The 25,543-nt window shown below is 44.4% G+C and overlaps 3 protein-coding genes across 6 annotated transcripts in view; 1 reads left to right on the top strand and 2 right to left on the bottom strand.

The window, feature by feature from the left end:
- Positions 1 to 24,640, top strand: part of LOC137658789 (uncharacterized) — a 57,589-nt gene extending 32,949 nt beyond the window's left edge. Inside the window, exon 6 of the mRNA XM_068393822.1 lies at positions 24,290 to 24,640. Coding sequence (XP_068249923.1) covers positions 24,290 to 24,418 — 129 coding nt within the window. The 3' untranslated portion in view covers positions 24,419 to 24,640. The remainder of the gene's footprint in view (positions 1 to 24,289) is intronic.
- The window catches only part of LOC137658792 (pre-mRNA-splicing factor CWC25 homolog), a 585,361-nt gene that overhangs the window by 339,561 nt on the left and 220,257 nt on the right, over positions 1 to 25,543 (bottom strand). The window lies entirely within an intron of this gene.
- The window catches only part of LOC137658788 (acid phosphatase type 7-like), a 118,738-nt gene that overhangs the window by 39,012 nt on the left and 54,183 nt on the right, over positions 1 to 25,543 (bottom strand). The gene's annotated exons all lie outside the window — the stretch shown is intronic.

Raw genomic sequence — 25,543 nt, 5'->3', positions numbered from 1 at the left:
ATAAATCCAATAAGGTAGGTATAATAATGCCGTGAGTGATAATATATACAGATACTCAGGAGCATAAAATTTACAAATATAATAACAGTATTCAGGTGCGAGACCAACGAATACAATAGGGTATAAATGAGGCAGGTAAGAGGGAGAGATAAAGAGTCAAGGCATTAACCTGTGAGTTACTCGTGAGTAACTACGCTCCCTGCGGCTACTGTAGAAAATTTTAGGGCTTCCAAATGTTTAAGGTAGTGTTTCTTGAACACTGACGGTGATTTCCACCCTGTATACCTGGAAAGGTCTGTAAAATTCATGTGGTGAAAGAAGTTCACCGAGGTGGCAACCGCCCTGATATCATGTGCAAGAGGAAAAGAGTCAGGGTTAGCTTGTTTAATAAAATACAAAATTTGTTGCCTGATCCCTTTAATAGTAATGGTACCGCCTTGTTCTCTAACGAATAGAGGCCCCGAGGAGTTAGAGGAGGTCCGGGATAGATAAGACCTAAGAGTAGTGACAGGGCACAGCGACGGATCTTGCGTGAGGGGAACAATTTTCCAGGAGGTCCATCTGTTTTGAGGGTCTTCATTCTTAGCCAAAAAGAATTTGTTAGGAGAAAGAAGGACCTCTCCTGAAGGCAGAAAGTCAATATGACCCGGGTCTCTCGACAAGGCTGCCAATTCAGAAATTCTTGCCCCGGAAGCCAAGCTCACTAGGAAAAGTGTTTTCCTGAGAAGGGGCATGTAATCACAAGAACTGTTAATGGTATCAGAAGCCAATTTGAGTACGTCATTAAGGAACCAGGTCACCGGGGTAGGACGAGTAACCGGTTTCAGTCTGGCACAAGCTTTCGGAATTGAAGCTAACAAAGAGTCGGTTAAGTCTATGTTAAAACCCACTAGGAAGATCTTTTTCAGAGCCGATTTAATAGTGGTGATAGTATTGGCTGCCAGACCTGATTCTAATAAAGATCTAAAGAAAGTGACTGTAAGGTTCAAGTTCATACAGTTCACGTCTGAGTCTATTAAAAATTTTGCCAACTTTTTAACTGCAGAGTCATACTGACGGATGGTGGAATCCCGTTTATCCGATTCTAGGAACAAGGTGTTTTGAGGATCAATATTGGCACCATGCATAGCCGCAAACTTCATAAAGTCCATAAAGTTAGGGCGCTCTGAATGTTTGAGAAAGCGTACACAACGCGTGTTTGTACTATCTGAGACAGAACCGGATTGGGTATCGGGTGAGGGTATAATCTCAACTCCCGCAGGAGAGGATACCAGTTGCTCTTGGGCCAGTTGGGTGCGACCAAGGCTACTTGTCCCTTGAAGGATCTCAGTTTGTCTAGAACTTTCAGCAAAAGATTCACCGGGGGAAAGAGATAAATCTTTTCCCAGTTGTCCCAATTCTGTGACATGGCGTCTGTGGCGTAAGCCTGAGGGTCTAGATTGGGAGCCACATATACTCTCAATTTGTGGTTGGATTCCGTGGCGAAGAGGTCCACTTGGAGACCGGGAACCTGAGAGAGAATCCACCGAAATGACTTTAGATCGAGTGACCATTCCGATTCTAGAGGGGAGGTCCGGGACAGGGCGTCTGCCACTACATTCCGGACTCCCGCCAGGTGGACAGCTGAAAGATGCCAACGGTTCGAGGCTGCTAGGGAGAATATGGCTACTAGAACATGGTTCAGAGGCCCTGACTTTGACCCGCCTCTGTTGAGGCAGCGGACCACCACTTCGCTGTCGAGGACCAGACGAAGGTGTTGTTTCTTGGGAAGAGCGAGACGTTTCAGGGTTAGAAGAACTGCCATGGCCTCTAGCACATTGATGTGAAAATGGCGGAACAAGGGAGTCCCTTGAACTTTCTTGAGCTGAGAATAGCCGCCCCAACCTGATAAGGATGCGTCTGTGTGAATGATTAATTCCGGAGGCGGAAATCGAAGGGGAACTGACTTTGACAGACTGTTTGCTCTTGTCCAAGGAAGAAGTCTTTCCCGTAGAATGGGAGGAAGGCGGACTTTCCTGTCCCGGAGCTTCCGGTTCGTCCTCGAACGCCAGACACGATTGATATCTTTCAATTTTGCCTTCAGAAGAAGATCCGTCACTGAGGCAAACTGAAGGGACCCCAGAATCTTCTCTTGGAGACGTCTGGAACTTACTTTGTCTTTGAGAAAGCGTTTGGTGTTCCTTGCAATCTCTAACCTCTTGGGTCTGGGAAGACACAGAGTATGAGATATAAGATCCCATTGCAGGCTGAGCCATTGGAACTTCGATTTTGGAAGAAGACGGGACTTCTTGAAGTTGATCTGGAAGCCTAGAGATTGAAGATAATGGATGACTTTGTGAGTGGCTTTTAGGCAATTTTGGGAGGTGTCTGACCAAATGAGCCAGTCGTCCAGATAGGCTACTACTTGAATCCCTTGATTCCTGAGTTCCTGAACAGCGACTTCTGCTAGCTTTGTGAAGATCCTTGGGGCAATGTTGACCCCGAAAGGCATCACCTTGAAGGAGTAACTTTTGTCCCCTAAGCGAAAGCCTAGGAACGGACGGAAGTGTCTCGCTATCGGGACGTGATAGTAGGCGTCTGTAAGATCGATAGAGGTGGTGACGGCCCCACGGGGAAGTAAGGTCCGCACCTGCGAGACGGTAAGCATTCGAAACTTGTCGCATTGAATGGACAAGTTGAGAAGGGATAGATCTAGAATCACTCTTCTCTTGTCTGAATCCTTCTTCGGGACACTGAACAGCCGACCTTGAAACTTCAGATGTTTCGTTTCTTGTATGGCGTTCTTTTGTAAAAGATCCTGGACAAATTCGACCAGGTCCGGAGTGGAATGTTGACGAAATTTGTTCGGAGGAGGAGGTCCTTGAATCCAACTCCACCCTAGTCCCTTGGAGATGATACTGAACGCCCAGGGACTGAACCTCCATTTGTTGCGGAAGGCATAGAGCCTCCCCCCTACCTGCTGCACCTCAGTATTGGTTTGAGGAGTTGCCTCCACGTCCGCCTTGGAAGTTCTTTCCTCTGCGAAAGGCTCTTCCCCTGCCTTTGTTCTGGTTAGAGCCACGGTGGTAGCCTCTACCTCTACCATAACTCTGGGAAGAGCTATGAGCCTCGTAGGACTGGTTAAAGGCAGGGGAAGTGGCGGAGGCACCAGAAAGCTGGCTCTTAGGTAGCAGAACGGTGACATGGTCATCCGAAGGAGCCCGAGAGGTGGAAGGCTGTGCAGGGACAACAGAAGATGGAGGAAGAGGCAGCCGGAAGTTGGATGAGGCACTCTGTTGTTGCCTGAACTGGGTGGAGGTATATGGTCTAAGCTTCTTCCTACCCCGGGCTTGATAATTTGCGGGGTCATACTTGCGTTTAGGGGTCAAACCCCAACGGGCTTTAAGGCTCTGATTAACCCTAGTGGCCTCCGCCAAGACTTCCTCTACGAGATCCTCGGGGAAGAGATTTGAACCCCAACAGGAGGACCGGATGAGTTTATTAGGTTCATGCCTAATCGTCGCCTCAGCTAGAACATGCTTGCGACATCTGCGTTTAGCAGTAGCGAAGTCATACAAGTCATAATATAAAGACTGTAACGTAGCCTTGTTGAGAGACTTAAAAATACTCTCCGTATCGTAAGTCAAGGCTATCGACTCCGTGGATGTGGCCAGGTTTAGAGTACGGCCCACACGTAGGCGGGAATCATATTCCTGTTTAATGAGGGATTCCGGGAGACGGGGAAGCTTCTCACTAAACAAGACTGAGGCACAGTCTGCTGCAAGCTTGCCGGAGGTAAAGGTGGTATGGACGTTGTCCCAACACTCAATACATGAGGGAAGAAGGAGGGAGATTGGATCCACCTCTCGGATGGAAGGCAAGGGCTTCTCCTCCAGAGCATATTGAAAGGCAAGCTCTGCCACCTTATTGACGCATGGAGTCAAGGTGTTCTTGTCCATTAAGAACATCGTAAAGGAGCTTTTATAAGGCGTCAGCATGGTGTTAGTGCAGCCGATGTCATTCAAAAATCTGGCCCAAACAGATTGGGCTTGCTCCTTCGGGAAGATGACCGTCTCTTTGGGGACCTTGTCTAATCGGACTAAAGCTTCCTCGGTAAGTCTGGCATAACCATGAAATGGAAATGCCAGACCCGGAGGAAAGAATTCAAAGTCCTCTAGAGGACGAGTGCCAAGGCCCTCCAGAGTCAACATTCCGTCTGAGAACGGGGAATGAAGAGCCATCCGCCAGGGGTTGTTCTTGGCAAACGGCGGGAGCTTAGAGGCATCCGGTATGAGAGAGCTTTGGACTCTCTCCGGAGCTCCTTGCTCTAAAGCCCCAATTCTCTGACCGAAGTTAGAGAACATCGTGTCCATCCTCGACTGCATCTCCGAAACCAACTTTGTCTGCATCTCCGACACGATGCGAAGCATAGCTGATTCGGAAAGGCCCGGGCTAGCAGCAGGAGGGGCGGAAGGAACTCCAGGGTCGTGAGACTTAGAGGAGGAACCAGAGGTCTTTGAAGACGGGTTCGTACCATGTTTAGAGCCATGAGAAGTCTTGTGAGGCTTGCGAGCTTTGGGTAAGGTCCTTGAAGTAGACTTATCCTTAGGGGGAACCGGGTATGAACGTTGAGACGAATCACGGTCCCCAGAAAATCCAAGAAAGGAAGAGCGATCAGAAGAAGAAGAAAGAGCGGGGCTGAGGATAGAAATCTCAGCGCCGGACACACCTGCCTCACTTACCACCCTACCTGTATCCGGCTCGTCTAGCAACATTGGTTCGACGTCCAGGTTCATGGAGGCAACATTGTCCTCCAGACCTCCGGGGGCGTCCGATGGATCTTGCTCTGGGTCGATGAGACCCGTTATAGTGGCATCAATGTGGGCAATGATGGGAGCTGCCACATGCCTAGCCACAGCAGCTGAAGACGTGGCGTTGGGGTAAACCATGGTGCAGTAGTCCTCAGATAGGACGTACGGCCGCTTAGACTTTACATTCCGGGCAAACCCACCAATCCACACCTTCAGTGTGGCCCGAGCCGCAGACTTTTGCTCCGGGGATGCCTGAAATAATAGGGGGAATTATAAAAGGGAGACTCCCAATGGTCCTTCAAGACCATAGATATCTTACTAATAGTAAATAAAATAAGAAGGCAATATAGCCAACGGGACTCACCGAGTCAGATCCAAGGGTAGTGATGAGGTCGAAGCAAATCACACAGTTATCCGGGTGCCATACCACAACGTCTTCCAGTTGAACCCCACAAGGGGCGTGAGATCGGCAGACGGAGTGGCCACAAGGCTGGTGCAGAACAGCTGCACAGGCCGGCGTCAGACAATGCACCATCTGTAAAAAGAATAGTATATGAGAAACTGTAATTCTCTTAAGTAGGGGCGGGTCTGGAGGACCCGGGCCTAACATAGGTCTAACACAAGATTAGAGCTTAACTGTACTATTCTTTAAGTAGGGGCGGGTCCGGAGGACCCGGGCCTAACATAGGTCTAACACAAGAATAGAGCTTAATTGTACTATTCTTTTAAGTAGGGGCGGGTCCGGAGGACCCGGGCCTAACATAGGTCTAACACAAGATTAGAGCTTAACTGTACTTAAAAAATAAATTTTTTTTTTTTTTTTTTTTTTTTTTAGGGGCGGGTCCGGAGGACCCGGGCCTAACATAGGTCTAACGCAAGGTTAGAGCTTAACTGTAATATTCTTACATAGGGGCGGGACCGGAGGTCCCGGGCCTAAACATAAGTCTAACTTGAAACTAAAGTATAGCCATCCATTCCGGTCAAGCCGGGAGCATAAAAAAGGATATACAATAACAAGGAATTAAGACACATAGTGTCTGATTTCCCGGGGTGGGGTAGACCCCGGGCCGGGAAATAAAGGTATATTCAATACCAATTCCTTTAGGGACTCCGGGGTAGTGATCTGTCATATATAATCATCATAGGAAATGTTATAAAATAATAGGGGGGCGGAACTGTAACTAAGAACTGCCAATCGAACCCGGAGGGTTTCGTATAACATAAGCCAGAATGAAAAGTGAATATAAAATAGGGTGCACCGGGATCCAACTCTGTTGACCGGTGGCCAACCAGACTAGACAGAGACGAAACCGCCGGGCCACCCGGAGGACAAAGTCCATAAACACTTAACTACCCCCTCTAAAAGGAGGGAAGGCAACGGTCCCTTAGTGGAGGGGGGAGAAGCCTAGCCTCCCACCTAGCTAGAGGGGGAGCGTGGGGGAGGATCACGTGATACGAGGCAGCAGGGCTACCAACTGACGATCCCCAACCAGACAGATCAAACGGAGTAATGGCACAAATATTCATTATAATAATAATAATAGCGTTAAATATATGAATAAACACATAGAAAATTTCTGGGCAAGGCATGCAACATAAATAATTAAATCACAAAAGACACACCTGATGGCTAAAATAACATTGCCGCCTTAGCACGGTCGGCAGCCATAGCGATACGTAAATGATATCGGCCCAAAAATTGAACCACGAGGATTCTAAACGCTAAATAATGAATATTCACATTAACAAATAATATTTGATAATAAAAATAATACACATAGTAACACCGCAAGTGAAAATTAAAAGCTCTCAAAAACAGGAGTACCAACTGTAGTGAAATCAAGCAAGATCGGTATGAACGAAGAGAATAAACTCCTATAATATAAATATTAAACGATCTAGGTTGCTCAAAACACAATAAAACCCAGCTTGGTACTTAACTTAGACGGTGTCTCCTGGGAAACCGACGAAGAAGCCATAATTCACTAGAAAATCTCCAAAATTCGAGAGCACCAGAAAAATGCGGGTTACTTTCCTCGTTGTGCTAAAAGGAGTTGGGTTCTGAGCGGATGCATTGTAGTAGTACCGAGTGAGGTTGAACGGCTCTCCTCTATTGGGGTTCTCTGTCGTGGATTAATCTAAATAGTGCGGGACCTCTGGAATATACGCCCAATTTTATACCGACACCAATAGGTGAGCGAGCTAGTTAACCTAGCACTCCTTTACATTTTTTCTCTGGTATATTTAGCAGTAAATTACCTAAGAATAAGTGCTAAATGGAGCTTATTCACTGGGCGGCACAGGTTCGAGCCCAGAAAATGCTTTTTTATCCTTAGCATAGTACTGTACTCAGTATTTTAATTACCAGAAGTCATACTTCATGTGTTTATATGTTTGGAATATTCTGGGTAGACTGAGCGGAGAATAGTATTTTTTCTGGTGCTCAGATTGGACACAGTAGGTTATTTGCCTAGAGTGTAGCTATAACATAGCTTTAGCTTTTTTTTCCGCTTCCCTTGTTCATTTTAGTAGAGCCTTCCTATTGCTGCTTTATGGTTATTTTTTCCTTTTTTCATTAATTCTGCAAGAATTCCTTTTTTACCTTTAGTATTAATAAATACTATTGAATGAAATAGTTTGGTTCCATTGTGGTGTTCAGTGGAAAGAAAAGGACGGGAGATAATCTAGAGGTATATAATGAATAAACCATATACAGTTGTATGAAATTTGTAATCATTACTTTCTTTATAATTAAATTTGCATTTACATATACACCCACTTACATTTATTTTATGATTTGAATAGACCAAATATTATTACCTGGCTTTTCAATAACTGCTCTATGGGTTGATCCTTTTAAAAAGGCTTCCTGTGTAGCTCTGGGTATCCTGTTTTTTCCTCTCTCTTCCCTTGGGTTGGGATGGACTCGGTTGATTTTGGAGCTTAGCTCCAGACACTCGTGGCTCCCCCTTCACCAGGGTCCCAATTACCCTTAAGGTTGTCAAATGGAAGGGATTAGTTCCTTTTCCACATTAATTGGGTTAATTGAACCCTGTCAAGTTTGCCTTCCCATATTCTGGTTGGATAGATGGTGGTATAATAATATGATTGAACATTTTGTTGTTTTTCCTGAATAAATGAGTGAATCAAAGCTTAACTGTAGCCAGCTGGGATCTAATAACACTGCCAATCTTGGGTGCTCCTACTCTTTAGCAACAACGGGGTCACTCATGGCAGGGGGTAGAAGCCTGTAAATTGCCCTGTACGCATGCAGTAGGTTCAGGCTGCCAAAACAGGATCACAATTGTCAAGTTTGAAAGATTGAGCCCTTTTCAACCTCTTTACATGGGTGAAGTTTATCCAAGAATTCACTTCAAGGATTACTAGCCTTACGATGAACTCAAGGATTTTCATCTGCCATAAAGCATGAAATTTGGTCATAGAATTGTAATGAACAAGGGCCATGCATAAAAATGTTATTTTCATTAGTAAAATAAATTTTTGAATATACTTACCCGATGATCATGTAGCTGTCAACTCTGTTGCCCAACAGAAATCTACGGTCGGGATACGCCAGCGATCGCTATACAGGTGGGGGTGTACACAACAGCGCCATCTGTGAGCAGGTACTCAAGTACTTCTTGTCAACAAGAACTCAATTTTCTCCTCGGTCCACTGGTTCTCTATGGGGAGGAAGGGCGGGTCCTTAAATTCATGATCATCGGGTAAGTATATTCAAAAATTTATTTTACTAATGAAAATAACATTTTTCAATATTAATCTTACCCGATGATCATGTAGCTGATTCACACCCAGGGTGGTGGGTGGAGACCAGCATACATGTTAACAAAGAAGCTAAGTATCCCGTATCTTATTTTAGCCGTTATTCAAAAATAACAAACATAAAATAAATAAGTACCTGGTAAGGAAGTCGACTTGAACCATTACTCTGCCTTTTTAAGTACGTCTTCCTTACTGAGCCTAGCGATCCTCTTAGGATGCTGAGCGACTCCTAGGTGCTGAAGTATTAAGGGCTGCAACCCATACTAAAGGACCTCATCACAACCTCTAATCTAGGCGCTTCTCAAGAAAGAATTTGACCACCCGCCAAATCAACCAGGATGCGGAAGGCTTCTTAGCCTTCCGGACAACCCAGAAATATTTCAAGAGAAAGATTAAAAAGGTTCTGGAATTAGGGAATTGTAGTGGTGGAGCCCCCACCACTACTACACTCGTTGCTACAAATGGTCCCAGAGTGTAGCAGTTCTCGTAAAGAGACTGGACATTCTTAAGATAAAAGACGCGAACACTGATTAGCTTTTCCAAAAGGTTGCGTCGAAAATATTTTGCAGAGATCTATTTTATTAAAAGGTCACGGAAGTTGTGATAGCTCTAACTTCGTGTGTCCTTACCTTCAGCCAAGCTTGGTCTTCCTCATTCAGAAGGGAATGAGCTTCTCGTATTAACAGTCTGAAAATAATAGGATAAAGAATTCTCTGACATAGGCAAAGATGAATTCTTAACTGAACACCATAAAGCTTCAGACGGGCCTCATAAAGGTTTTTAAAATAGAACTTAAGAGCTCTACAGGACATAATACTCTTTCTAGTTCCTTTCCAACCATATCGATAAGTTTGGAATAACGAACGATATTGGTCAAGGCCGAGAAGGCAGCTCGTGTTTGGCTAGAAAACCAAAATGTAGAACATGTAGCCGTTTCGGATGAAAATCCGATGTTCTTGCTGAAGGCATGAATCTCACTGACTCTTTTAGCTGGTAAAGCATATCAGGAAAAGAGTCTTAAAGGTGAGATCTTTCAGGGAGGCTGATTGAAGTGGTTCTAACCTGTCTAACATAAGGAATCTTAGAACCACGTCTAAATTCCAACCAGGTGTAACCAAACGACGCTCCTTCGTGGTCTCAAAAGACTTAAGGAGGTCCTGTAGATCTTTATTGTTAAAAAGATCTAAGCCTCTGTGACGGAAGACTGATGCCAACATGCTTCTGTAACCCTTGAAAGTGGGAGCTGAAAGAGATCGCTCTTTTCTCAGATATAAGAGGAAGTCAGCTATTTGAGTTACAGAGGTACTGGTCGAGGATACGGATACTGACTTGCACCAGTTTAGGAAGATTCCCCACTTCGATTGGTAGACTCTAAGGGTGGATGTTCTCCTTGCTCTAACAATCGCTCTGGTTGCCTCCTTCGAAAAACCTCTAGTTCTCGAGAGTCTTTCGATACTCTGAAGGCAGTGAGACGAAGAGCGTGGAGGCCTTGGAGTACCTTCTTACGCGTGGCAGACGTAGCAGGTCCACCCTTAGGGGAAGAGTTCTGGGAACGTCTACTAGCCATCGAAGTACCTCGGTAAGTTATTCTCTCGCGGGCCAGAGGGAAGCAACTAGTGTCAACTTTGTCCCAACGTGAGAGGCGAACTTCTGCAGTACCTTGTTGACAAACTAGAACGGAGGGAATGCATATAGATCTAGATGAGACTAATCTAGTAGAAAGGCATCTAAAAGAACCACTGCTGGGTCTGTTGAGAGCCTCTTGGACATCGAGGTTGCGAAGAGATCTATGGTTGGATGGCCCCAGGTGACCCAAAGTCTCTTGCATACATCTCTGTGGAGGGTCCAATATGTTGGAATTATTGTCCCTTCCTACTGAGACAAACTGCTAAGACATTCAAGTTGCCTTGGAAGAAATTTGTTACTAGTGAAAAGTCTAGACCTGTTGAACAGGAGTGGAGGTCACTAGCGAACTCGCACCATGTCAGAGAGTAGGTCCCTCCTTGCTAGATGAACATCAAAGCAGGGAGTTGTCCGTGTTGACCTCCATTACTTTGTCTTGAAGGAGAGACCTGAAGCTTTTCCAGGTCAGACTTACTGCCAGAAGCTTCCTGCAGTTAAAATGCATTGTCCTTTGACGCGAGTTCCATAATCCCGAGCATTCCCTACCGCCTAAGGTCGCACCCCAGCCTACGTCCGATGCGTCTGAGAAGAGAACGTGGTTGGGAGTCTGAAGAGTCAGGGGAAGACCCTATAAAAGGTTGATAAAGTCCTTTCCTCAGGTTAGACCAGACTTATCTTCCGGAAACCGGGATCGAGACCGCTTCTAGCGTCTTGTCCTTTTCCAGTGAAGAGCTAGATGAAACCGAAGAGGACGGAGGTGTAGTCTTCCAAGTGACACCAAATGCACCACGGATGACAGTGTCCTAACCAGACTCATCCACAGCCTGACAGGGCCGTATTCCTTCTTCAGCATCTTCTGGATGGATAGCAGGGCTGGGGATTGATCTTCTTGTTCAGCCATGTCCTCATCAGAGGGTTCCTCATCCGAAACTGATGAGGAAACGGCAACGTCTGACTCGCTGAATCCGGTCGCACTGGTGGATGCGTGACGGAGCCGGACACAAGATCATGGTACTGCTGCACAGTCTGTGAACTGTTAACCATGGGGAAGCGAGGAAGTACAGCGACAACCCGAAACTGTCTAGACTGTCTGGGTAGTACAGATAACCCCTTATCGGGTTGCTGAGGTTGCCGCACTGCGTCACAACAAGTCACCTTTGCTGGTTGTTGAACGTCTTCCCAGTGACACACTGAACGTCCACAACCACCTCCGAGAGTAGCATAACATCAACGTGCGACTGGCAACCCACACTGGGTCGCACCGGTGGAGGAACCATCCCAACTGGCGGACGTGAGTAGGATACCTCAGCGTCAACAGGGCGTACAACCAACCGGTAGGAAGGTCGTTGGCAAGAAGGGTCTTCTCCGTAAAAAATCCTCTATCAAGGACTAAGCTTGGACTGCATGTCTTGCAACAAAGCCCAAGGTCTATGGGAGCAGGTGTGGCAACAGACGGGGTTAGCGACTGAAGCGGAACCATTTACCCTCCCTGGAAGCATGTTATGCTTAAATAAAAGTCCATAGGAGGCTAAGCAGCTTAAGGCTCCTCTCCAAATGACAGAGTCCTCAAGGGAATATCAGAAGGAGGGAGAACAGCACTTTCTCATCTACAGGAACCATATCCGAGAAAAGCTAGGTTCTCTCAGTGAGGGTTTCACTGGTGCAAAAGCAGCAGACCAGAAGGCAACGTTATGAAACTGCTTGACAGTCTGTGTCAACCACAACAGGAGCGTGAGGACATACAGCACTGGTGTATAAGTAGCAGACCAGAAGGCAACGTCATGTAACTGTATGACAGTTTGTGAGTTGGCAACAACCAAAGTTGTGTGGGGAAGCCTCAACTCCTGATTGACTAGTTTGCTGCTGGCGAGTGGCGGTAACCACAGTGTGTTGCGGAGGCTGACACACCGTGTCAAAACACGGCAGCTTGTGGTAGCTCACGCACGGCAACGGAGTGCTCTGTGTGTGGGAGTCATCATACATCTGGCATGGTTGACTGTGCATGGGTGGAGGAGCTCTCACAACAAGAGTGTGAGAGCAGGAAGCCATGCCGGGCGCACAACCGTGGGAGGTGTAGGCCCACGGGTGCATCGTCAACCTTCTCCGCAGTCGGAGTGTGGGAGCTGGCAACAACAAAAGCAGAAGCTGGTGCGTGGGAGGGGCTGCGGTGGGTTGAGGAGCATGCGGTATGGTATGCGGAGCATACTGTAAGGTATGCGGCTCATGCTGCATGGTATGCAGAGCATGCTGTAAGGTATGCAGAGCATGCTGCATGGGCTGCGGAGAATGCCGCATAGTGCTGGAACCCGGCAGCTCTACAGAACCTTCCCACTGCTGATGCGGTAGCTCACGCATGTTAGCAGATGGTGCAGCAAGAACATGCGTCTGGCAAGGTGGACTGCGCATCGGTGGTGGAGCTCTCACAGGTGGAGGGTGGGAGCAGGCAGCCGCAGTATCTGCTGAGCGCACAACCTCGGCGGGTTGTAGGTTAACAGGCTGCATTGTCAACCTTCCAGCATGATACTCCTGCATGAAGGAGCAAGCTGAGACTGTATAGTCTGCAGCATGGACCACTAGGGTCTATGAAAGACAACAACAAACGGAGCTACTGTCCGTTGAGACTGAGGGTCTAAAACAGCTGGTGCGGCAACAGACGGAGTTACTGCCTGTTGCGGTACCACCTTGCCTCTCTTGGGAGGTGTGCAGTTGTCGTACTGCAGCGAGTCCGAACTGACCCAGTGGCTACACCTAGGCCGTTGGACTTGCGCGGAAGGGACCGACTTGCACTTAAAAGCTGCAAGATTTGGTCCATGGTTTCTGCGAGAAACCTCTTCCGCAGACGAGGAATAAATGGGCTCTCTCGTCTTTGTGTGGGTGGGGTGATCACGTCGGCAACGTGTGTAGATACACCCGAAACCACGGAGGGAAACGTCTGTTCGTCGATCAAGGCCTGAGGAACCCATAAGTCCTTCGACATTGCTTCTCCCCTGGGCTTGGGAACTTGTAAGAGGTATCGGACTAGGTGAACAACTGGCACGAACAGACGAACCCTCGAACGCAACACTGTAACACTTTGCGCATATCACTTTATCACTTTTGATTTTCTGTTTGCACTTATTTCACTGAACTCGAAACTTTAAGTGGTTTGTACCTGAAACACGCAATCCTATCCTTCATTAAAAGGTAGTAATTGCGAAAACAGTATTACAATGTACTGTAACAGAAAAACATAATGAAAGATAAAGAATTCAGTGGCTGGAAAAGAGACTAAACACTAGATCAAATAAACTACGTTTAAAATCTCTCACCGCATAAAGCCTGGGAACAAGAATAAAACTCTAGAAACGTTTTACCTTCTTCCCCTATAGCGACTAGGGAGAAGAGCAAAAAACGAGAACAACGTTACCCGCTTGAACGAAACGTTTATCCTCCTCTCTCTCCCTCCGTCTCTATCTCTCTCTCTCTCTCTCTAGACTTAGAACCTGAGAGATGAGCCCAATTATATATATCGTTAAAACATATTATTTGTTAAAGGAAAAAAACTGAAAGGTTTCCCAAATAAAAAGTTCCTTTATTAGAATTAAAACCATTTAAGCTAAGAAAGAATGAACGAAACGCTAGAATCGGTTTACTCTTACTGCAACGTGAAACCGTTAAATACTCTCTCTCTATCGTAACGATAGAGCGCAAGTTGAACGTTCTGAACGTCAACAACTGCGGAGACTAAACAAAACGTTAGTTCAACTTTGAAAACAGTACGAGACTATCAAAGAAATTCTTTCAAAAACATTAAAATTAAAATAGCATAAATTCTAAACAGGAAAAACGATATGACGGGCTCAATGTTAATTAACTTCGGTTCCAAGTAAGGACCGCCTACTATTAGGAAAGGTCGCATATAAACAAACATAAAAATTAATTTTATAAGTTTATAATAAATGGAAAGTTAATCGAAGAGGCCTATAAATGGCGGAGAGATATAAAATAAATCTATAACTTTGTTAAGCAAAATTACCAAAAACCTAAACACACTTCCGTCTAAGGGAAGGGTGAGTCATAAAAAGTGAAAGAGTCTATACTCTCTTCGACACCAACACTTCCGTCTGAGGGAAGGGTCGGCCATTTAAAAGTGAAAGAGAGTCCATACTCTCTTCGTCACCATAATTAAATCAAATTAATTCCAAAAGCTTGCTAAGCTAATGATAAAGCTTCCTGAATAGCGAAGGCTAAACTCTAGAGCAAATACATCACCAAATCGTGAACAATAACTCCAGAATCAACAGCGTATCCAAGTAGGTCTAGCCGGTGGCACGACAGAGGAAAAATTGAGTTCTTGTTGACAAGAAGTACTTGAGTACCTGCTCACAGATGGCGCTGTTGTGTACACCCCCACCTGTATAGCGATCGCTGGCGTATCCCGACCGTAGATTTCTGTCGGGCAACAGAGTTGACAGCTACATGATCATCGGGTAAGATTAATATTGAAAAGTCAAAGATATTTTGGTTTGAAAATTATCTGGACCACCTCCTTGGCCCTTGGATTTCAGTTATCTTGTGACCTTTTCCTTCACTGTATAGGTAGTTGAAGCTTTAGTCTGCTTCCCTTTTTGACAATTCTATCCAGGAACTCACCAGCCCCTTAAGAGTTCCTGTTCCTCCCTGTACTCACCATCTGGTTTATGCAGTGCCTGGGTCTTTGAGTGTGCAAACTATGAAGGGAATTTGGTGTACTTTGGGAACAGATTTGGTGGAATGGAAGGAATTGGTGGGAGCAGCTTCTTCTGTGGGGGTATTCTTTTGGTAGTGCCTGTTCAATAAACTTTCAAGTGTTTTCCTATGCAAAGGTTTGGAGATGCCCTGTAAATAAGTAGAATTTGATATCAATACCTTCTCCCACTCACACTAGCACATGGACAGGTGGTCAAATCAGTGACTCCCCAGTCCACACTATGGAAGTATTGTTGATGCTGCCCATGAAAGCTAATAATTTTCTGGCAGAGATAATTGTAGCTGCTGGGGATCTTTTCTCGACCACAGCCTTCCTGATGTGTCTGGAGTTAGGATGACTGTTTCAGGTCTAAAAACAGTTTAAATGGAGATTCTGGCCTCCCCAGAGAAAGCACTGTCTTTATAAGGGTTTACTCTAAGGGGATTGAAGGTTTCATTGCAATGCAATGGTTCCATTATGATGGATACACGTTCACTTGGGGATGGTTTTCTTCTACTTTCAGAAGTGACTAGGACAACTGAATTTAATGTGAACCACGTCCTTTTTTCCACTAGCTTATTTTTGCCTGCTCTGTTTGGAAGTTGGAGTTTCCTCCACTGGATTGCAAAATGTCTATATAGGCCTAGCAAATTTATTGAATATGCCTTTCTTAGAGGCTTCTGAGAACTTTGCCAAGATTAAATTTGAACGTAAGCCATCAGTTTTTAAATATAAAACTTGCCCGCTGGTTATATAAAGAGCTGGAGTCCCCTGACGCCCTGGCAGAAATTCAAATTCTCGCGCTATCGAAGATACGGCAGGTGTATACCCGCACCCTAGCGGTAGCTCAGGTGGAACAACACACCACCTCCAGTTCTTCTTCTGCCCGCCTAGCTGGCTGTCATATTGAAGTTCGCTCTCGTGGTTTTACTCTTTTGGGAAGTTGTTTGGTGATGTACAACGTTCTTTTCTGAGTTTAAGCTATCGTTAATTGTTTTCTCTTTATTCTAATCTTGAAATCTTTTTGTTTGAGGTTATCTTTATTAATATTTCCCTTATTTTTTGCTCGTCGGTCTTTCACGTAACCATTCAAAATGGCCGACTCCTCCCCTGCTTTACGTAGGTGTGTTAGTGAAGGGTGTCGTACTCGACTTCCTAAAGGATCTATTGATCCTCATAATATTTGTGTGAAATGCAGGGGTAAATTTTGTTCATTTGATGATAGATGTAATGAGTGTCTTTCTTTAACGGATGATGATTTTGTAACATACGAACGTTATGTTAGGAGACTAGAGAGGGATAGAGTTAGGCGTAGTTCTTCACGATCTGTGGATAGAGCCTTACCTAATGTTAATGTTCCTAATCCTATTCCTTCCCCCGTGGTGGTAGATCAGGAACCTACTATGAAAGACATGTTTACCGCTATTTTGACTCTTGGTGAGAAAGTTGAGTCCTTAGCGGCAGATAGAAATACGATTTTTTCTGAGTTAAAGGTACTGAAAAACCGTGATTCTGTCGGAACTGTGGAAAGTGTTTCGGTGTCTGAAGTTAGTGTACCGAAAAGTCGTGAATCTCTCGGTAATGTGAAAAGTGTTTCTAATGTGTTTAGTGTCGCGGAGGGTGCGTCTGCACGATCTTGTCGTTCAACTAGCCTAAGACCTCTTTCGAGCTCTCGAACCCATGGGAGAAGTAATGTCGAACGGCTTAAGGGAACGAGAAGCGTCATCAATCATGCAGACGTCCCCTTGAACGTTCCTGTTGCCGTAACTCAGGCCGTTCACCCTCATCGTAGGAAAGGTGAGGTTCATGCTTTATCCCCGTCTTCCGATGAAGGGTCGGGTAGTGAGATCTGGCGTGGCGCGTCAAGACCGCTTAAACGGACGCATGAAGTTCTTCAGCGTCAGGAATCGCCTGTGCGTCCAGGATGTAGTTCGTGGGACTCACCGGAACGTTTCCGTTCTCCCATCGCTTGCACTCCGGCTAAGCTTCCAAATCACCGTGTTCGTGTTGATAAGATTCCTTCCGATTCAGACCTTGTTACGATTCATGCTCCCCCTCTTCCTTCAGATTGGCTTTCTTCTCCCGAAATACGTGGTGACGGAACGAATATTCCTTTAAGGAGTTCTGTAGATCCTAAATGGTCTATGCTTGTGATTATGAAAGAACAACTCTCGTCGTTTATGGATTCTTTTCAACCAGGTGTTGGCAGTATGTCTGGGCGTCAGGCGTCAGACCAGTTATCGCACAGGTGTTCGATGGTCTCTGGTGCTGACGAGTTATCGCTTAGGCGGTCTCCCATTCATAGTGTTCAACACCAGGTTGATTTTGATGAGTCACGTCAGAGAAGTTTGGTTGAACGGTTTTCGTCTTCTGGTCGTGAGGAAGAATATTGGCGTCGACAAGTGGACGCGACGCGTCAACGTTTTGAAGTAGTGGATCGCCCGCGTCACAACTAGTGAACTCTTCGCGTCAAAACATCGATTCTCAGGGTCAACATCTTGACAGCTTTGATCGTTCGCGTCAACAGTTTTCGGACTCTACGCGTCCACTCAGCGATCTTCGGCAGTTGCCTTCTGAGTCCAAGCGTCAATCTGGTCAACAGCAGTCGGACTCTAAGCGGTCTCGGCAGTTGTTAGTTGACGAAGAACGTCTACCCATCCATGTTTCACGTCAATCAACTTCGACCTCTCCCCGTCAGTTGGATGCAGATATTGGCTTTGACAGGCAATCTCATCCAGACTTTGTTCCTTCAGTTCAGGCTGCAGCAGTTGCTGCACTGCCAGAAGACGAATTTGAGGAAAAGTTGGATGTGGACGAGCCTATAGAGGAAGTTTCTGAGAATGAGGAAGAGAAGCATTATTAACATGCTGTTGATCTTCGTAAGTTTATGTTGATTCTTACTGGAATTTTTCCGGATCAGTTTACTCCTGTGGCCCCTCGTTCTCCGCCTTCTGAGTTCATCTTAGGTAAAGCAACCAAAGTTCCAGTTTATACCAAGATGGTTCTTTCTCGGTCCTCTAAACGGGCCTTGAAATTAATGGGTTCCTGGTTGGACTCTTAAGAAATCTTTTGGCAAAACGGCCTTTGCCTTTCCACCCGCAAGGTTGGCTTCTAAATCTAGTGTGTGGTACGAGACTGGTGAAGTGTTGGGCTTGAGTTTTCCTTCGTCTGCCCAAGGGGATTTCTCAAGTTTAGTGGATGCGTCTCGTCGTCTTGCCTTAAGGAAAACAAAGATTTGGTGGTCTATTCCAGAGTTCGATCATTTGCTTAAGGGTCTTTTCAGGGCCTTTGAAGTGTTTTAATTTCTTAGACTGGGCTCTGGGAGCTTTGAGTAAGAGGGTCTCAGATATGAAGGACACGGACACTAGTGGACTGGTTCATTTGATGTCCTGCTTGGACAAAGGTGTGAGGGATGGCTCCAACGAGTTAGCTGCCTTGTTCACGGCTGGAATCCTCAAGAAAAAGGCCACCATGTGCTCTTTTCTCTCTGCAGGAGTGTCTCCCTACCAGAAAACGGGCCTTCTTTTCGCTCCTTTGGCTAATACCTTATTTCCGCAAGAGTTGGTAGGCGAAGTTGCCACTGCTCTCACGCAGAAGGCCACGCATGACTTAGTTACCAATACGCCAAGAAAAGTTTTGCCTTCGATGTTTTCCTCTCGCAAGCCTAAGGAATCCTCTTCTGGTTTTCGACCTTCTCAGTCCTTTCATGGGAAATCCTCTGGAAGGGGCTCTTTCAAACCAGAAGGAAGGAAACCTAGAGGCAGAGGAGGCAAGTCCGGCCGAGGTAAAGTCTGACTGCCCTTCCCTTCAGACAGCAGTGGGTGCCAGGTTGACTCACTTCTGGGAGGCTTGGGAGAGGAATGGAGCGGACCCCTGGTCCGTCCAAGTGTTAAAGGAGGGTTACAAGATCCCCTTCCTGGCAAATCCTCCTTTAGTCACAGATCCGGTGGATCTTTCGCCCAAATACAGAGAGGGTCCGAAGAAGCAAGCCATGCGTCTTCAGACGTCTCTTTTATTGGAGAAGCAAGCAATAGAGGAAGTGCAGGATGTAACTTCTCCGGGGTTTTACAACCGCCTTTTCTTAGTACCCAAGAGTTCGGGGGAGTGGAGACCGGTTCTGGACGTAAGTGTTCTAAATGGTTACGTCCAAAATTCGACGTTCACTATGGAAACTCAGAAGACAGTTCTGGCGGGCGGCTGTGAGGAAGGACGATTGGATGGTCTCTATAGATCTTCAGGACGCCTATTTCCACCTTCCGATTCATCCCAGCTTCAGACGTTATCTGAGGTTCATTGACGGAAACAAGGTCTTCCAATTCAGGGCTCTTTGTTTCGGACTCTGCACGGCTCCTCTATTGTTTTCCAAGATCATGCTGAATGTAGCAAGCATGCTGCATTCGAGGGGAATCAGAGCCTCTCTGTATCTGGACGATTGGCTGATAAGAGCCTCCTCAGCCGATTGTTGTTTGAAGGACCTAAAAATGACTTTGGATCTAACCAGAGAACTGGGTCTCCTGGTGAGCTCGAAAAAATCCCAACTGACTCCATCCCAGGAGATTCTTTATTTGGGGATGGAGATTCACAGTCGGAGTTTTCGGGCTTTTCCGTCGTCGGTGAGAATTCAGGCAGCCCTCCTAAAAGTCCAAACTTTCCTGAAGAGGGAACTTTGCTCCGTAAGAGATTGAATGAGCCTTCTGGGGACTCTCTCATCATTAGAGAAGTTCGTGACCCTGGGGAGGTTGCACTTGCGTCCTCTTCAGTTTCATCTCAATCGCCATTGGAAGGAAGGGGACAACCTCGACAGGGATTGCATTCCCATCTTGGTTTCCATCAAGTCTCGTCTTCAATGGTGGTACAACGAGCCCAGACTGAAAGAAGGCTTGTCTTTACTTCAGAAGAGCCCAGACCTTGTGTTGTGTTCCGACGCATCAAACTCAGGGTGGGGAGCCACTCTAGAGAAGAAGGAGCTTTCGGGGACTTGGACTGTGGAGCAAACTTCTCTCCACATCAACCAAAAGGAGCTTTTGGCTATTCATCTGGCTCTCATAGGCTTCGAGAAGCAGATCAGAGGCAAAGTAGTCCAAATCAATGCGGACAGCACAACAGCTCTGGCCTATATTGTGAAACAAGGCGGGACCCACTCTTGGTCTCTGTACGAGATTGCAAGACTTCTTCTCATTTGGGCAGAGGAAAGGAAGGTGACTCTTTTGACTCGATTCATCCAGGGGGTCAACAATGTGAGCGCAGACAGACTCAGCAGGAAAGGTCAGGTTCTCTCCACAGAATGGATTTTACACCAGGACGTCTGCAAGAGTCTGTAGCGGTTATGAGGTTGTCCTCTCGTGGATCTCTTTGCCACCGCAAAGATGAAAAGGCTGGAGTGTTTCTGCTCTCTGGTTCCAGATCCCGAAGCCTTGCACATAGACGCCTTTCTAATGAGCTGGTCACACATGGAGGTTTATGCTTTCCCTCCATTCAAGATTCTATACAAAGTGATTCAGAAGTTCATTTCCCACGAAGAGACCAGAATGACACTGATAGCTCCGTTCTAGCCGTCAAGGAGCTGGTTTCCAGAGGTACTGGAATGGATGGTAGATTTCCCGAGAAGCCTTCCCATAAGACCCGATCTTCTCAGACAACCTCACTTGGCCCGAAATCATCAAAACCTCCGAGCTCTACGTCTGACTGCCTTCAGACTATCGAAAAACTCGCTAGAGCTAGAGGATTTTCGAAGAAGGCAGCCAAGGCAATTGCGAGGGCAAGGAGATCTTCAACCATCAAGGTGTATCAGTCCAAGTGGGAGTTATTCAGAGAGTGGTGTAGGACTAACGCGATTTCCTCTTCCAGTACCTCTCTAACCCAGATAGCGGATTTTTTCTTAGACCTTAAATTTAAACATAACTTCTCGTCATCTACTATTAAAGGTTACAGGAGTATGTTGGCAACGGTATTTAGACACAGGAACTTAGACCTTTCTAATAATAAGGATCTACAAGATTTGCTTAGGTCTTTTGATACAACCGAGAAGATTCAAACAGCTCCCCTTGCCTGGAATTTGGATGTTGTCCTTAAATTTCTCATGAGTGACAGATTTGAGCCTTTACACTCTGCTTCATTTAAGGATTTAACCTTGAAAACTCTGTTTCTGGTTAGCCTTGCCACTGCTAAAAGAGTTAGTGAGGTACACGCTTTAAGCAGGAACATTGGTTTTCGGAATGGAAAAGCCATTTGTTCTTTGCAACTGGTGTTTCTGGCCAAGAATGAAAACCCTACTCGGCCATGGCCCAAATCCTTCGAGATTTCTAACCTTTCTGATTTGGCGGGAGATGAATTAGAAAGGGTACTCTGTCCAGTTAGAGCGTTACGACTTTATGTGGACAGGACTAAGAATCTGAGGGGTAACTCAGACGCTCTGTGGTGTGCAGTTCGGAAACCCTCGATGCCCATGTCTAAGAATGCCTTGTCTTTTTTCATTAGATTGTTGATTTGAGAAGCTCATGCTCAATGTGATGAGTCGGATCAGAGGCTTCTCAAAGTAAAGACACATAAAGTCAGAGCGGTAGCGACTTCAGTGGCCTTTAAACAGAACCGTTCTCTGAAAAGTCTGATGGATACGACCTTTTGGAGAAGTAAGTCTGTTTTTGCATCCCATTATTTGAGAAATGTTCAGACTCTCTATGAGGACTGTTTTACGTTGGGTCCTTTTGTAGCGGCGAATGCGATAGTAGGTGAATGATCTACTACTACGTTCCCTTTTTCCTAATACCCCTTTTCTATCTCTTGGAACTAGTTTGTTATGGTTGTTTGTGGAGATCTTTAGCAGTCTGAGTCAAAGATAGCATATACTTCTCTTTCAGATGAGTGGAAGAAATTTCCACAGCCACCAAAGAAGAGCCAGTTTTTGCTAAGGATGAATATTATCGTCGTCATCATTAACTGCAGTGTTGTAAACATCTTTCAAAGAGACCTTCTATTCTGCAGACTTAATTTCAGAATTCCTTATTTCGAGGGGTGGTTTGTCTGTTAGCATTTAGGTGACAACAACCTTCTTTGGTGGTATTCACATTCTTTGGGATACTTCTGTTGGAATAAAGTAAAAAAGTAGAACAAGGGAGGTCATGGTTCTGGTCCCTTTGAGAACAACAGAATAAGGTACCCCAAACCATATATGATTTCCAGTTGGGGTAAGCCTTCATCACTACCAAAAATTATGTACCTCCTCTTGTGGGCCTTATTCTTGTAAGGTCTGCAGCAGTCATGGAAAATAAATCCCCTCCACATATTCTTAAAACCCAAAACTCCAGAACTCTGTCGGCAAAATACTGAAGGGATGTTTCTAAAATTCAAGGGCCAACTTTTTAGTGCTTTCAAGGACTCAACCAAGAGAAAATTACCGAGACATCCTTATTACTCCTCACTTTTGTCCTTCACTAGTGTTTTAACTTGCCCTTCTGCCTCATTTTAGCTCTCAGGATTTTTACAAAATTAGCAAAAGCAGTGATCCAAGTTCCTGCAATTGTTGGGAGTACAGGTCATTGTTTATTTGTATTACTGGCTGGTATGGGCTGAGGGTAAATACTGTAATTGTCTTATGTACACCAATTATGTCCTTCAAGCTCTCCCGTCCTTCTTGAGACGAGTGTTTAAATTAGTTCTTTCTGGTTACATGGTGTAAGATTGACTGTTCCTTCACTTGGTGTTATATAAGTGATTTGACCCTTGTGGTTCATGAGTCTACCATTTTATTGTTAATAGTTCTCGGGGATTACACACTTCCCAACCTAAAAAAGTTTTTAAAAAGGTAAAACTATTTTATTGGGGAAAAAGAACACTTACGCTAGTAAACTAACCCCCCCCCCCGGTTGTGTTGCTGTCTTACTGGTGACTAGTAGTGCTTCTCAGTAGGTGACTTGTCATCTGCTCACTTATGAATATAGTATTGGAGTTGCTATGGTAAGTTTATAGAGAGCCTGGAACTTGTGGTTCTTCCTTACATACACTTAAGTCCATGCTTGCATCTTGATACACTGGCCCAAAGGAAGATGACATTTATTTGAAATATACTAAGTGTCACCCCTCTTCATGTTGGTTCAATATACACCTGTTACGAATTTACATCGGTCGTCCTCAAGTATTAAATACAAAAATAAAATTGGATTACTTTGATTTCTGAATTATAAAATAATGAATACATGCTATTATTATTATTGTTATTACTAGCCAGGCTACAACCCTAGTAGGAAAAGCAAAATGCCATAAGCCCAAGTGCTCCAACAAGGAAAAATAGCCCAGTGAGGAAAAGAAACAAGGAAATAAATAAATGGTATAAGAAGTACTGAAACATTAAAATAAAATATTTAAAAAAACATTAACAACATTGACATAGACTATTCAACATAAAAACATTTGCTCCAACTTTGAACTTTAGAAGTTCTACTGATTCAACTACCTGATCAGGGAGATCATTCCATAACTTGGTCACAGCTGGAATAAAACTTCTAGAATACTGTGTATTATTGAGCCTCATGATGGAGAAGGCCTGACTTATAGAATTGACTGCATGCCCAGTATTACGAACATGATAGAACTGTCCAGAAGATCTAAATGTAAAGGATGGTCAGAATTATGAAATACAGTATTTCATGTGAACTTAATAATGTAGGTATCTGGTTTTATAAAATGAATGCAGGTTGTAGGTACTTTTACGTGTATAGTATGTTTATAGGGAACACATGTCACTTTATAGAGCGAATATCTAACGGACGTCAAAAGTTGCCGCAGATCAGGTTTTGGAAACAATTAAAGACGAAGGACAGGTACTAATGTTAGGCTAGAACAGGAAATTCTAGCCTAACAGTACTACCGTGCCCTTTGTCTTTACAGTAATTGTTTCCGAGACCTGATCTGAGGCAACTTTTGATATCTGTTAGATATTCGCCCAATAAAGTGACGTGTTCCCTATAAACATACTAGACACGTAAAAGTACCTACAACCTGCATTCATTTTATAAAACCAGATACCTACATTAAGTTCCATGTGCTATTATTTTTTCTAGCCTAACAGGAAAGTCCTTGGAGACAACACCGTACTTCCCATAGAGTTTTATTCCATTATCAAAACACTTTATTTCACTATTCTTAAATGGTCTTAACCTAACCTTAAGTACGTTACAATGATGGTAAATGTTGACATTAATGAATGATAAGAAATATTTCAATCTATTACTATACTTTTTAGGTTGAGCTATATTCAGTATCATATTTATATTGCTCAAGCTACTTACAAACTTTATATTGAAAGACATAATGTAATTTAATTAAAAAGTAAATAAATAAATCTGATTAAACACTTTTTTCTCTCTCTCTCTCTCTCTCTCTCTTTCAGACCAACCCCCATCGTGAAAATTACTTGAAACTGCTTAATAACATCCATGAAAGCACAGGTTTATATTCAGGAGTATCATTACTGACCAAGTCAATACTTCGGTGGAATGATAAGTACATTAAAGAGTAAGCTACTGTTTATACGAACTATTTCCAATTTATATTTCTTTTGTCAGAAACTTTTTAATTTTGTATACTATTTCTGTTGTTAGCATTAAAACTGTAAGATATCCTTTTTTATACTAGTATTGGTATTTTATTGATTTAATCTTACAGTATAGAAATTTATTGATCATTTCTGTATTATTTTATATATGATCACCTCTGATATATAATAAATTTTGTTAAATGATTTCTTTTATTAATGAATTACCTGACACGCTAATGGTAGGAAATCTAAAACATCCTTTATCACAATAAATGTGTTCAGGACAAATTCAATTTGGCTGGCCTTTACCTTTCCCATCTAACTTTAAGGCAACTTGTCTCAATAGTTGTGATGCTGGCAGATATGTAAATTTTCATAAACTCTTCAAAGGTGGTTGACCAATATTTCAAATTAGGGCTTGATCAGCCTCCATATATCTTTTCCAATTAAATCTTTTAGAGAATCCCTTATCTTGACCTTTCTACCTTCCCTCTCTTTGAATTTATCTTCAAAATCACACTTTCATTTTTTTTCCAAGGCCCGGTTCTTGTAATTAGTTTAACTAAAGTACATTGTAACTTTTGTTCTTCTACCACCATTTAAATTATGGTTACACAAAAATCCTAAGGTGACTAGAATAAAGTCGAGAACAAGCGTATGCTTACAGTATTTACGATATAACAGACACCTGCCTGAGGGTCTTTTGCCCAAATTTGGACATACTGTGCTTGGTATGATCTGTCAATGTAACTTTTACTCCATTTACATTATGTAAACTGAATCTATCTTTCCCCCTGTGACCGCGGGGGCACAAAAACCATTAGAAGAGCGCCAACGTATCCCTGCGTGTCGTAAGAGGCGACTAAAAGGGACGGGATGAAGGGGCTGGGAACCCCCTCTCCTGTATTATAATCCTGTGAGACATCAAAGAAGTGGAGCTGGGGGGAGAGTGACTGCTCCCCGCACTCTAGTTTTGGGGTGTTTGAATGTGCGTGGATGTAGTACGATAGAGAGTAAAAGATGTGAGATTGGAAGTATGTTTAGAAATAGAAGGATGGATATATTGGCTTTGTGTGAGCCAAAGATAAAAGGGGAAGGTGAAGTGAT

The sequence above is a fragment of the Palaemon carinicauda genome, chromosome 19 (genome assembly GCF_036898095.1).
Source record: "Palaemon carinicauda isolate YSFRI2023 chromosome 19, ASM3689809v2, whole genome shotgun sequence".
NCBI classification, from domain to species: Eukaryota; Metazoa; Arthropoda; class Malacostraca; order Decapoda; family Palaemonidae; genus Palaemon; species Palaemon carinicauda.
The sequence above is the reverse complement of the archived record's forward strand: the minus strand, read 5'-3'. Positions and strand labels throughout refer to the sequence as shown.